Below are 13,477 nucleotides of genomic sequence, written 5' to 3'. Positions count from 1 at the left end.
TACAGTCTCTTTCTTTCATTTCATATACCTAAAAATGTCGAACAATAGAAAATGATAAAGTTATTTGTATATCATCCTAGGTAATGTATATCCTAACATTGGGGTTATTGCCACCATCTTTTGCTATTGCACCATCTGTCCAAAGGAACTCGGTGGCACCTAATGTTGTAACCACGTAGCATCCTCCAACCACGTGGCATCAACCTTTACAACCAACCATAGCTATTTAATGCATTACCTAAGCAGCTTAGTTTTTCACTTAACCATCCAGTTAATTGATAAGACCAACCTTTTGAAAGTGATCAAACAAAATGCAATCAGGCAAAAATGCTGCGGGCTCCGTCAAGGAGTCGGTCTCGAACATGGCGGCGTCTGCCAAAGCCGGTATGGAGAAGACTAAAGCAACTCTTCAAGAGAAGGTATATATGTTTTTGTTTTTTGTTTATCTTAAAATCATGAATAAAAAACTAACGGTTTGGTTTAAAATTTTTTTATAACCGAATCCCAATCGAATTTTATGGAATTTTGTTTCTATATATATAAATACAAATTGTAAGTTTATTATATAAACTATAATAAATAATATTCAATAATCAAGTAATTATTAGTTACTAGAAAAATATTGTTTTCAAAATTAAGTAGGCTCAAATTTGTTATTTAAAAGGGATGCAGTATGACTTATTGTTCGTTTACATGTCTCTTTATTGGAATCGGATCGATTTACTAATTCAATAATCAAGTAAATATTAGTTACTAGAAAAATACAAAAGCCACTATTGTTTTTGTTCAAACTTGATTGGTAAAATATTCTGGTTGTTTAGCAATGTTGTTTTGCGGTCGAATAATTAACCTTGTTATTGAATAGGGTGAGAAGATGACTGCTCATGACCCTATGCAAAAGGAAATGGCTAGAGAGAAGAAAGAAGAGAGGAAACACGAGGCCGAGTATGAGAAGCAGGCCGCGAAAGAGCACAACGCCGCCCAGCGGGCGGCCGGAACCATGGGGACTGGCACTGGAACTCATACCTACACAACCACGGCCCGTGGCCGTCACACGGGAACCGGCGGGATATAAGGGTGGTGGATGTAAAGTCGTACGTGTTCCTTGAGATGTTTTTGAATGGATCACTACGTTAGCTTTGTGTGTTTCATGTTGGGTTTTCTTTTTTTTTTTTCTATTTTTTTTCCCTTTTAATAGTTTTTGTGGGAGTTTGATTGTATAGTTTGTCTATCGTTGATAGCACCTTTATACACCAGTGGTGTTATCAGAAATAAAGTATGAGACATATAATATGAGAGTTATATTTTGGCTTTTACTAATTAACTTTTAACTTTGCTACTACTGCTAGTATTTAATTAGTTATTAGTACTTTGGTAGTTTGGTGATCAGAAATTTATTATTGTTCTAATTTCATAATATTAGAAATTATGAAATAATAAAAGAGAAAAAATGAATAGCATGACTAAGGAATGAATGATAATAACGATAATAATAATAAAAGAAAATGACAAGGGATGAAATAATGATAATATAAATAATTATTAAAGATAAAAAAATGAATAGCATAAGGAAAACTAATTAAAATATTGTATATTGAAGCTATTTATCTTATCTCACTATAAATAATTTTTAATAAATAAAATTATTTAGGCTCAAGTGTCAAATAATCTCTAATAAACAAAAAATAACTAGGCTAAAAAGGATAATCTAACTATACTAATAAAAGAAAATAATGAAGATGATGTGACAATTTCATATTCATTCTTGGCCTAATCTCTTTTCTTATTCATTTAACTTATTTATAGGTTATAGAGCAAAACCATATTGATAAATGGATTATAATTTCCTTTCTAATTCACTAATCTCTCGTTTAATTCTACCTAACAATCCATGGGTCATGGTTCAAGATAATTTTGGTAAATGGGTTATAATTTCATTTCTAATTATCTAGTTTCATCTTGTTTATTCTAACAATTCATAGGTAATAGAATAAAACAATTTGAGAAATGGGTTATAATTTTCATTCTAATTTTCTAATTTTTCATCTCATTCATCATAGGTATCAACGGGTAATTGGTCAAAACAATTTATGCAAATATTGTATATAAAAAATCGATTTTGTAAATTTGAGATTTTAGACTTCTTATTGTTTGTACTATATATTTTATTTTTACCTTTAATTTTGTTCATTTCTTTAAAATAATGAATCTTTTTATTTTTATTATTTGACAAATCCCATGTAATATACGGGTTCAAAATCTAGTTTCTAATAAACAAAAATAATTTGGCTTACATGTCAAATGTATATTTAAGTCATCATAATTTTCTTGCATGTTGTTTTAATTTGAGTCATATCCTAATGAGCCTATGTCTCATTCAGTAATAATAAACAACAATAATAAGTCTGAATGATTCAGACCTAATTTTAATCATTTAAATGATTTTTTGTTTAAAATCGAACAGTCTAAAGTTTAAATAAATCAAATGTTTATATCTGAATGGTTCCATTATGATGTAAACAAACAACCTTAAAATTTACATGCGTTGATTTTTGTCAATATTGTTTTTAGATCCAACTAGGATTTACATGCGTTGATTTTTGTCAGTACTAATTATGGTTTAGCTCCCATCATATTCTCATCCTCTACAAATAGCAAGATTCGAGATGGGTTAATAGAGATTTGACAAAGCATGTGTTTGGGATGGGTTAACAAAGATAGATGAAACATGATCGAACATGAATAAAAAAACATATTTAATTGCCTGTTGAGTTTTCCAGCAAAAAAATTGACTTTTCCGAGCAAAAATATTATCCTGACGTTCTGTTAGTCAAGGATCGTTGGAAACAAATATTTAAAAGATGGGGTCGTTGTCAGCTATATTGTTAGTTGGGACTTTTATTTGTCAACAGTTAATAGTTGGAATTATTTAAAACCATTCTTTTTTTTAATGTATAAGAAACTGTAAATAATGTATTTTTTTTTCTTAAAAGAATGATAAGCAAGTTTTTACCACCTATATGCCACATAAGCGATTTTTAGATACTCAAGCATGCCACGTCATTAAAAGACTAACGACGTTAAGGTTTCGTTATTCAGAGTTTGTTGATAGAAAATAATGATTAAAGGTAAGACCATGAACAGTCATTTCGTTATGGGATTGTAAACAAGCAAGTTGCTCTGGATAAGCTTTGCTAAAAAACTGGATGAGGTAAAAAAATCATGGTTAGATTAATGTTTTCTAATAAGAGAGCTCGAGCGCTACTCATATGCTTAAATTGTTGTAATGGGTGTTGGATTTGTAGGCCTCTAGGCTAGAGGTACACAAATCGGTTGTTTTAGGAACCAGTTTCAAGTATGGTCAGCAAAAGTCAAAAACAGATCCGGGTAACCAGTTCCGGGTATAGTCGGGTATTTGACCGGTTCCACTGAGTTTTTTTTTCGCTTTTCGGGTAGGGTAGGGTCAGGTTTTGACCGTGTATTTCCAGTTCCGGGTATGGCTCCGGTAGGAAATCCTATACCTGGTCCTACCCGCGGGTCGGATATGGGTGGGAACCGGTTTCAGGTCGGATACACTGACCGAGTCCGGAACCGGGTATGTTGTGCACCTCTACTCGAGGCAGTCACAAGAAAATGAAGAGTAACAGTACGGTGCAGGCAGCCGGCCCAAAAAGCCCAACCCACTTGGTTGTTTAACCAGCTTATTATAATATTATTAGCCAATATATTGATCATATGTTGATGTTTAACACCTCATAATAAGAATATCACACTTACCAACTTGGATGTAAGTCATTTTAAACCAAACTATGTTACATTCCCATGTTCATTTATTTGCTTTCGTGTGTGTTTGTGTTTCATGCTAGTTGAATCAAGTTATTTTTCACATGGATTAATGGTGCAACTAATATCATTGTATCATCAATGATTTGTCAAGCAACTTTTTCCTTCAAGAGCGTATCAACCCTTGTGCCACATAACCTTTAAACAAAACAGATCAAACTCACTAAATATTATTGAGTACACCCAACATCAAATGTGTGAATTAATATTACTTATAAATATAACAAGATACGATAAATGTAGAGAATAGGAAGCATATAGTAAAGTAAAAGAATGAAGCTAAAAGTAGTATGCTATGAAGATAGCAACCGCCAAGCAAACGATGGTCGAAAGATCATGAACTGCAGTGCCAGAAGCGCCATTGCTACCGCCGTTTCCAGAAGGGCTCGACGCTGCTCCACCAGGCCCTGGACCAGCTGTTTAAATTCATCAACCACAAGAAAACACATAAGGAAAAATAGTTAGAGCACACGCGAGTACGTGTGTGTGTGTGTATATATATATAAAGAGAGAGGTGTCTGTTACCTAATGGTGATCCAGGAGTTCCACTTCCTGAGCTAGGTGTGGGAGCCGATGTTGGTGAAGAACCGCCTGATATAAAATCAAAAACAAGAAAATGTACGGTCGCAAATTAGTAGCTATACTTGGTCGCAAAACTGTCACAAGATTTGCAAAAACAAAATTGGTCACTAAATTTGGTTGCAAATAAGTCTAGGTAGTAAGCTGTTGCGAAATGAAGTCACCTATGGAGATTTTTATCACCGCGTGTTCAACCTTATATACCTAGTTTTCTAGTAATGAGAAACTGGTTTTTTTACGACTATAATATCTGCTATATAACCCTATATAACAAGTTTAATTGGTGTAGTGACAAAGGTTTATGACTCTCGATCAAAAGGTCATAGATTATAGTGTCACTTAAGACTGAAAATATAAGTTGTTAAAAAAAACAACAACAATAATAAAAAATGGTCCCGGTCTTTGTCACCGAGCCATTTTCTTGTACAAAAGAGTCCTAAATGGATGCCTGAAAGTGACATTTTTTTCACTAAATTCATTTACTTATATAATCCATCAATAATATAGTTTGTTTGTCAATACAAAAAAAATAGTGAAATTTTAATTTGCTAGTATATAAAAATTAAATAAATGGGACAAGATTTAGAGAGTAGTCGTACCTAGGCAAGAGGCAACACTAGAAGGAAATGCCAATTTACAAGCATCTGGAAGCAGGACTGCTCTATTGATATCTACTCCAAAGTCTTTAGCTTGACCAACTAACTGGCACAAGCAGTTAGCGTTACTTTCTAGTAACCCTGCGACTTCCGGACAACAAGGCTTGTCCGGTTTAGTCAAGTTACTTCCAATTGAGACAAAACTCAAACAATCCGAAACATTAGCCAACACGGTGATACAATCCGGTGCGGGTGTTGGTGCACTTATTGGGATGCCTGGTGACAACATTGGTGCTCCCATAGGTGACAGGGCTTCCAAACATGGAAGCCATGTGGAAAACAACACGACTATGATGCCAAGCATCATAATTGTGGTGTTTGACTTGATCATGGTTGTAAAACAATGGCGGTGGTGGTGGTGGTGACGGTGGTGTAAGCGGAGAAAGATGGGAATGATTTGCTAATGTGTTAAGAGTGAAGAAATTGCATTGGGGGTGTATATAGGATATTGATGGTGGTTGGATAGCATTGACTCGGAAAGGTGGAAAGATATGGCCTAACTTTAGCTGTGCAAATTAAATTCTCCTTTTATCTACTAACCACCTAAACTTCTTTATTTGGTTTTTATTTTCCCAAAAATTTGTCATAAACTCATACACACCTTTAACAATTATTCGGTAGTTGTCAGCTTCATTAAAGCTAGTAATTTTTTGACACTATTTTAAACTCGAATAAGCATTTTAATTGGTTGTTTGACCAATCGATAATTCGGTATACATAATTTTTGCTTTTCAAACTTTGATTAACAATATATTATGTATGATCTCACTAACAAACTCATTATGGTATCCCCTAACCCCCATGTGTTGGCACCAAAATGAGCAAAGTGCTCTAGTGGTATCTTGATAGCTTTCTATGTGAGGTCATCGGTTCGAGTCTCATTTGTGATAAATATGTGATGAGCGAGTCAGGGTTTTATCATGGTAAGCCTTCAGAGTTCGGACGGTAAGTTTCCTCTAAAGTTGGTGGCGGACCAGGTCACTAACGTTGTCTATGATCACAGGCATGGACGGCCCTTTGCCAATGATGGTCGGTTTTGTTGGTTAAAAGAAAAAAAAATCACCCATGAGTTGGCATGGGAAGAGAAACCATTTCAACATTCAATTTTATTTTCCCAAGCAGCATTATACCAACCATTGGTTTACAACTATATTCTATACGAAAAAAAGGCATCTTACTTTTATTCAACTCATTGGAAAGGACATCTTGTTCTCATGTCAACTTTTTTGGGGAATTTGTGAACATCAATTGCGGAATTTTTGTGTGATCGTAGTTATTCAAAATTAATAGTTTGTCAAGCTTTTTGATAGATTTCCCCCCTTTTCACACCTATATAGTTGGATACACGGTCTTGGATATAATATTAAGCATCAAATCATCAATGGGAAAACTAGGACGACAATTAGTTGGTTGACAATTCCTTCAACTTGTATCAAGTATTAATTATCAGATCTAGAGTGAAAATCGAACTATGGTTTGGAAAGTAGTTTTATATTCATACAGAAGGTAGGGGTGTGCACATTTAGGTCCGGCCCAAAAAAACCGAACCCGGACCGGCCCTATTTACAAAATTATAAAGTCGGTCTCTAATATCGTTCACAATCGGTTTCGGGTCGGGTCCATTGAAAACGACTAAAACCGAATAATCGATTACAAAAAAATTGCCAAAATACATAATGAATTGAATTGATTCCCTAATTATAAGTTCACAATGTGATAATATATATGTGATGATGAATTTAATCAGCTTAAGTAAATGGAATAAGAATTTTATATATTTATTGTACGTGGAGGTTGGAATAAATAGCGAAGAACATCAAAAAAAAGTTACTTATAATGATAAAATGAAGATTTGATCATGTTTGTGTGAATCTTTTGAGCTCACACCAATATCAACAAAAGATTCCATCCATAGAAGGTACACACATCCAATTCTAAGCTATATAATCCACCTGTTAACTGAAAAAAATTCGGGTTCAGTTTTTGTTCTAAGAACGCAAAACCGATTTCAATTAAGACTGATACCCGACCCGCCTTAAAAGGTCCGGTTTTCGGTTTCATTTTTTTGCAGTTTTCGGTTATCGGGTTGGGTCGTCTTTATCGGGTTGGGTCGGTCTTTATCGGGTCGGGTAATCAGCTTTGCACAGCCCTAACAGAAGGTAAATGGGCAACAAGTTGCGCCGCATACCATTTTTGAATAGCAAAACTAAGTCGTTTAAAAATAATATTTACAGATCGTGAGGTCATAAACATTACCATGCATGACCTAATTGACACGACTGATTAAGTAGCTCTACAACCTCATGCGCGAGAAAGCCAAAAGCTAGTATTAAAAACGAATGGTATAAACACGTGTTGGTTGTTAAGACACGTTATGTCGTGTTTGGTAAACAACTGACTTTGTCGTTGCCAATCCCCTAGATCTACTTGGTTTCAATCGATACTCTAGAAGTCTAGATGGCACATTAATATCACTTATTTATATACATGTTTCTTGTGTACTTTGATACATTATCATAAGATGTCTTTTTGTTTTCTTAATTAAGATGGAAAAGAGGAATAAAAGTTGATACTTAGTAAGGTGATTTGAACTGGTACAAAGTCTCAGTTTTTAAGTTAAAAAGGGTGTTGAGTTTTTTAGTGTTGGTTTAAAATGGATCGAAAACCTATATGGGCTCCTTGTGGTACGTAGTAAGGTTCTTTAATAAGTATATTGCGAAATCTCATAGCTAGTATTTGAAGAGACGTGGATCGACTCACTGGTAGACGATCTACTTTCCTCGGGTGTGATTATGTTTCTTCACCGATGGTTTTCTTGGATCTGTGTTCTTCCACCTACAAAATGAACAGCACCGTCAACTTACCCCTCAGAAAGGGACAGAGGGGTCCTCTTTGGGGTAACCCTCCGGTGTGAGAATAAGTATCTGTAGGAGAAGATAATGTTATCCCAGTAAGGAAATCTGGAGAGTATTGCTTAATAGCTGAATACTCTGTGTGATTGTGTTACTAGATGTAACTGTCTGTGAGTGAATGTGATTGAATATGATTGAATGTGAATGAATGAGTATGTTACTGGCTGTAACTGTCAGTTGTTGGATGATCCTTTCCTTGTGGAGTTGCTGCTGTATTTATAGTGCTAGGGTTTCCACTGATTGGGCTCAGCCTTGTTGGCCTCCTCCAATTGCTCTGCGCCACGTGTCCTCTGGGACACCTGGTGCTTTCTCATTGGTTGTAATCACGTGGTAGCACATGTGTTATGCTGAGTTGTCCACCTTTCATTTGGCAGCTGTCAACATCAGCATATTCTTATTCCTTAAAAAGATACCTTCTGGAAGGTTGTCTGACGTGCACAATCAAGGTTGCCTTAATCCTGATTTGGATAAGGACGAGGTTGATTATGTGCATGTGTGATACGCGCCTATCCTGAGGATGCGCGAGGTCTTCGTCTTCTCTTTATTCTCACGCGCAGATGTTTCATGCGCAGATGTGATATGCACGAGCATGTGATATGCGCCACGCGCGGATGCGCCACGCGCATATGTGATATGCGTGAGCATATGTGATGCCTGAGCATCTGTGGTGCCTGGGTATATGATGCCTGAGCATGTGTGGTGCCTGGGCATATGATGCCTGAGCATGTGTGGTGCCTGGGCATATGATGCCTGAGCATATGTGATATGCGCCATGCGCATAGGTTTTGGCTTTGTGCCTTCATAATGTCTTGATTTCAAGTCACTTGTCTGTATCTTTGTGGGTTGACCCGCCTCGCTCGGTGTTGAGGCGGGTACATACCTCTTCAAGCCCCCCCAGTCTAATGTGTGTCTTGTCTCGCGCGAGCGAGGCAAGATAGATGTTAGACTTAACAGTTTGCTCTTTTAGTAGGGGTTTTGTCTTTTCTTCTTATTACTCGTCATTGCGCGAAGATCTATCCTTTTGGTTGAAAACGAAACGTCCCTGAACGTGGTTGGTTGTTGCTGACATGGGTCAGTGATGGAGACGTGTCAGACCTTTCGTGTGCTCGAGGTGCTACAGTTGCCTTTCGTGTCCCCTCACAGAGTGTCAGGAACACGTGTCGCGCTCGCATTGGTCATTCCTGCGAGTGGTGGCGCGTGAACTCTGGCAACAGCTGTATTATTTCTTTTCGTGTCCCCTCATACGGTGTGATTGACACGTGTCGCGCTTCCGTTGGCTTACACCTGCGAGTGGGGGCGCGTGAAGTCCGATCAGCACCCAACTTTCTCTCTCCTGGGCCTATAAAAGCCAGCCCTTAGAGTTTTTTTTATCCTTCATCTTGTTGTGTATTTTTCTGAGCTTTTCTTTCGTTCATTCTATTCCAATTAGTTGTCTTCTGATTACCTTTGTTCTGCTTCCCAATCTCTGTTCTTCAGAAGCAAACCTTGTTCGTTGTCACAGTTGTATGTCTGATAGCTCAGACAACACAATCTCCCCCATCCATTGCCGTAGAAAATCATTAGTAATGTCTACATTGAAGAAGACCGGCAAGGGGAAGAAGGCTGCTGAGGTCTCATCGGAGGAGGTAGGGAGGACCAAAGCCGTGAAGAGGTGGAATGAAATCCCCTGCAAATTGAGGCAGGCTGATCTTGACAGCCCTATCGCCTCTCAGGGCTTCCTCCCTGTGTTTGGCTGCATGTTGCCTGCGGCCGGGCAAACGGCGGCGGACCCGCCTGCCGGCTATATATCCCTATATAGCCATTTTTTCACCCACTGCAACCTTCGTCTCCCGATGACAAGGTTTGTGGGTGCACTGCTTAAGTTCTATGGGATTCATATATCCCAAGTCCATCCGTTTGGACTTGTGCGCATGACTCACTTTGAGTTCATGTGCAAATCCCAGCGCGAGGAGCCCACCCCTCGGCGCTTTCAGTATTTTTACAAGCCCAAGATCCAAGATTCTTGGTTCTCATTTGTTCCTCGCAGTCAGAAGGTGAAGTGCTCCACTGTTTCATTCAAGAGCCTTCATGACTGGTCTGAGAGGTTCTTTTACATAAGGGCTGGTGTGATCCCCATCCGCATGACCATGTGCGCGATTTCTTCTGCGCCTGCGGATGTGGGTGTCCTCAAGAACCCAACTGGCGCCTGGGTTAATAAGCTGACCGCTGAACCATCCCCCGCCAAGAACATTTGTGAGGAGGCGCTGGTGGGGGTTGGTATGAGCAAGAGGTGGGCGGACAGCGCGCTTGAGCCCGTTATCCAAGTCGACGGGTTGTGTAAGTTTATCTCATTGCTTTTTTTTTTCTGCGCGAATATAATTCTTTTTGCTGATATCACTTGACTTGTTTTGTGCAGTCACCAAGGAGTATATCCACGCCGCTTATGATGATCAAGTGGAGGGTGGCTCCGTCGCGCTTGGCGCTGGGGAGGTTGGTTTCCCCGATCGCTTTGATGACATGTTCATCCCTGTTGATCTGGGATTTCTGTTTGACAGCGATGCGCCTGGTAAGCCTTTGTACTTATGCATTTTTCCTTATAATACCAAATTTGGCTAACACTTCTGTTGCATGTATTGTAGATGCGCTTGAAAATTATGAGCTGGAGCTCGCGGAAGAGGAGGAGGAAGAGGAACCGCCCCAACTAAAGCGTAAAGCTAAGGGGAAAACTGGCGCAGGGGCCAGTAAGAAGCAGAAGAAGGATGATGCCCCTGTTGTTCAGGATCCTCCTACCCAGGCGGGGGGATTTGGGAAAACCCAGGGGTTTACCACTAAGGTTTCCTTGTCTTCCCTGCCTCAAAAAGTGGGCAGACTTCCTGTCCACTTGAGGTATGGTGGCGCTACCTCCTCCCTTCGCGCTACGGAAAAGGGAAGTGGCATTGTGCATTCGACAGGTATATTTTGCTTATCTTTTGCTTATGTTTTATGATTCTGTGAGCGCGATTCTGATAGAATTACTAATGAATCTTTGCTCACTCAAATGTTTGTAGAGCCGGCGACAGCGCAACAAGATGCCGAGGCTGCGCCGGAGGTCGCTTCGAAGTCCCCTGTTTTACCCTCAAAGAAGGGTAGAATGGACTTCATGGCGATGTTTGCTTCGCGAACGGAGTTGCGCCAAGGTACGTATTGCGCTCTTATTTTCTGACTTTCTTTTAGATCAAGTCAGTAACCATTTCTTGTTGTTGATTTTTTCATAGAAGCCGTAGCTGGCGTACAAGCTTCTGGCGACACTCCTGGCGCCTGCGCCAGCGCCGTTGGCTCTGCTCCTGCTCCTGCAAGCGATGAATCTCCCCTCATTGGGATTACTAAGAAGCAGGAGGCCGTTTTGCGCGCCGACCTGGCGGCGCCGAGACCTCCCTCACCTCCTCCTGGGCACAGCCCTCCTCGCGAGACCGATTTTGATTCTAGGTCGCAGGAGAAGAGGCCAATTTCAGAGGAGGATGAGGAGGTTCATGCTGAAGACTCCGATGGCGCCCGCGCCAGCCCTGCAGCGCCACGAGGTTTCGCGGCGGAGCCTTCTCGTGGGGCTGGCGCTGACTTTTCTGCTTCATCCCCGCAGGTATAGGTTCTTTTTTGCTCCGCTGCGCGGACTTCCATCTTAATGTTTTGATGACTTAGACAATTTCTTTGTTTTTGCAGGAAGCCGATCACACTTATCGCCCGAGATGGAATATAACTGAAGACAGCACCTTTCAGTCCATGGGTGTGTGTGCGGAATTCTGGGCTCATGCTGTGCCTCCATCTGAAAGGAGGTTCCAGGAGGACCGCGCTCGCGACGACCTGCTCAATGATCATATGTTTGCTGGGTCGGCCTTCATTGCTGCCTCCCAAGAGCTTCGCTCTGATTACGTAAAAGTACGTGATGCTCTTGCGGAAGCCAAGCAAGAGGCTAAGGTGTCTGCTTGGCATCTTTCTGATGCTCGCGAGAGAGCTGAAAGGCTCCAAGCCGAGCTCAGTGAGAACAGAGCCAGTGCCAACAGCGCCTTCGTGAAGCGCGGGCATGAGCTTCAGGCGGCGCGGGAGAAGCTGCAGGCGGCGGAGGCGGATGCGGCCAAGTTCGCGCGCAGAGCGCGCGACTTGGAGTTAGAGGCGGAGGCGCGTGACCAAGCTCTTGTCCAGTCTATCACTGAAAAATCATCACTGGAGAGTGAGGTTGCGCGCCTGAAGAGGGAGCTGGCGGCCGCGCAGGCCGATAAAGATGAAGCCTTGGCGACGACAGCGTCTAGCCAGGAAGCACTTGATGCTGCGCGGGCTGAAAAAGAAGAAATCTTGGCGGCAGCAGCGTCCGACAAAGAGGAGCTGAAAAAGACTAAGGAAACTGTTGAGTTATTAAACTCTCAGGTTCCTGCCCTCGAGACGTCTGTTGCTGGCCTCGCGCAGGATCGCCACTGGCTCATCTCACAGGGCATGACTCGTTGCGCTTTTGCGATGAAATACTCAGACGAGTTCAGGCCCTTGTGATGGACTGCAACGCTGCCGCGCGCTTGGTGGGGCGAGCTGAAGGGTTTACGGATGGCTATGAATATGGCATGCTGAAGAAGAACCCATCCGAGTACCCTTATCAGAGCTCCGTTGCCTGCGTGGACATGGCCGCGATGGGGGAGAAGTATATGAATACTCCCATTCCCATCCTTGCGCAGGTATTTTAACTTTAATGAGATTACTTTGATTTATTTTCCAAGTATCTTTGTACTCATATTTTTGCTTATGATTTGCAGATATCTGCGCTTGCTGACCAGCCCGATCTCGTCGCGCTAAAGAAATTACTTGACGAGTGCGAGGGGGCTGGCGGCGGCGATGATGGCGCGGCGAATGCTGGCGTTGCTAGCGGCTCTGGCGTGGCCAAAGGATCCGCTCCTGACACTGTCATGATAGAAGACTCCATTCAAGATGAAGAACTTGACTATGGTCAGTTTGGAGATGACGAGGAGCAGGCTGCGCCTGATGCCGAGGGCGATGATGAGGATGATGAAGAGGCTGATGTCAACGTGGAGACTTGAGAAGCCCTTCATGTTTTTTTTTTATTTGTAGTTTGTATCTCATCTTGTAAACTTGTAAATTTCAATGCTTTGGAATGAAATTTTGTTTTTCCCTTCTTCGCATCTTGCGCATTCCCATTCATCTCTTTATATAAGATATGCTTGTTGAATATAAGAACAAGGTTGTAAGGAATTTATTATACTTAACCCTTGTCATATTGTAAGTGATTTTGCCATATCTTGATTATGTTGACACGTGTCTTGGCGCTTTCATTATTCCTCTTTTGCGCGACGTTATCGCGCGTTTATGGAATTATGATTTTTTTAGCCTTACGCGTCAATGTGTTACTCAGATATCCATTACAATTTTATGCGCGACCTCGACCTGAGACCTTAACAACTATGTTTTGGCATTTGCTTTGCCTTAGTTGTGTTTAGGTATTTTATGGTCAGGCTGCGCAGCATGTAGGAT

General features: G+C 40.7%; 2 protein-coding genes across 2 annotated transcripts; one reads left to right on the top strand and one right to left on the bottom strand.

The window, feature by feature from the left end:
• The first annotated feature begins 287 nt into the window (after positions 1-287).
• On the top strand, positions 288-1,297 carry LOC143546704 (11 kDa late embryogenesis abundant protein-like). Its single transcript, XM_077038312.1, has 2 exons — positions 288-419; positions 866-1,297. The coding sequence occupies exons 1-2, from the start codon at positions 312-314 to the stop codon at positions 1,073-1,075; spliced, it is 318 nt and encodes a 105-aa protein (XP_076894427.1). The 5' UTR covers positions 288-311; the 3' UTR covers positions 1,076-1,297.
• Positions 1,298-3,989: 2,692 nt separating this feature from the next.
• Positions 3,990-5,586, bottom strand: LOC143546703 (non-specific lipid transfer protein GPI-anchored 12-like). The gene is made up of 3 exons (XM_077038311.1): positions 5,022-5,586; positions 4,369-4,434; positions 3,990-4,259 (listed from the first exon to the last, which is right to left on the bottom strand). Exons 1-3 carry the CDS (start codon positions 5,407-5,409, stop codon positions 4,123-4,125), a joined length of 591 nt encoding a protein of 196 aa, XP_076894426.1. The 5' UTR covers positions 5,410-5,586; the 3' UTR covers positions 3,990-4,122.
• Positions 5,587-13,477: the final 7,891 nt, after the last annotated feature.

Source organism: Bidens hawaiensis, unplaced genomic scaffold, assembly GCF_021521415.1.
Source record: "Bidens hawaiensis isolate Kalapana, Puna unplaced genomic scaffold, B.hawaiensis_p1.1 tig00014424_1, whole genome shotgun sequence".
NCBI lineage: Eukaryota > Viridiplantae > Streptophyta > Magnoliopsida > Asterales > Asteraceae > Bidens > Bidens hawaiensis.
This window is presented reverse-complemented; position numbering and strand designations above follow the sequence as displayed.

Bases quoted from the DNA above. Each gene is read 5' to 3' on its own strand.
- LOC143546704 (XM_077038312.1), top strand. From the start codon at position 312: ATGCAATCAGGCAAAAATGCTGCGGGCTCCGTCAAGGAGTCGGTCTCG. The intron at 420-865 runs GTATATATGTTT...GTTATTGAATAG, and splicing joins AAGCAACTCTTCAAGAGAAG to GGTGAGAAGATGACTGCTCA.
- LOC143546703 (XM_077038311.1), bottom strand. From the start codon at position 5,409: ATGATCAAGTCAAACACCACAATTATGATGCTTGGCATCATAGTCGTG. The intron at 4,435-5,021 runs GTACGACTACTC...ATTTTATATCAG, and splicing joins TAGTGTTGCCTCTTGCCTAG to GCGGTTCTTCACCAACATCG. The intron at 4,260-4,368 runs GTAACAGACACC...GAATTTAAACAG, and splicing joins AACTCCTGGATCACCATTAG to CTGGTCCAGGGCCTGGTGGA.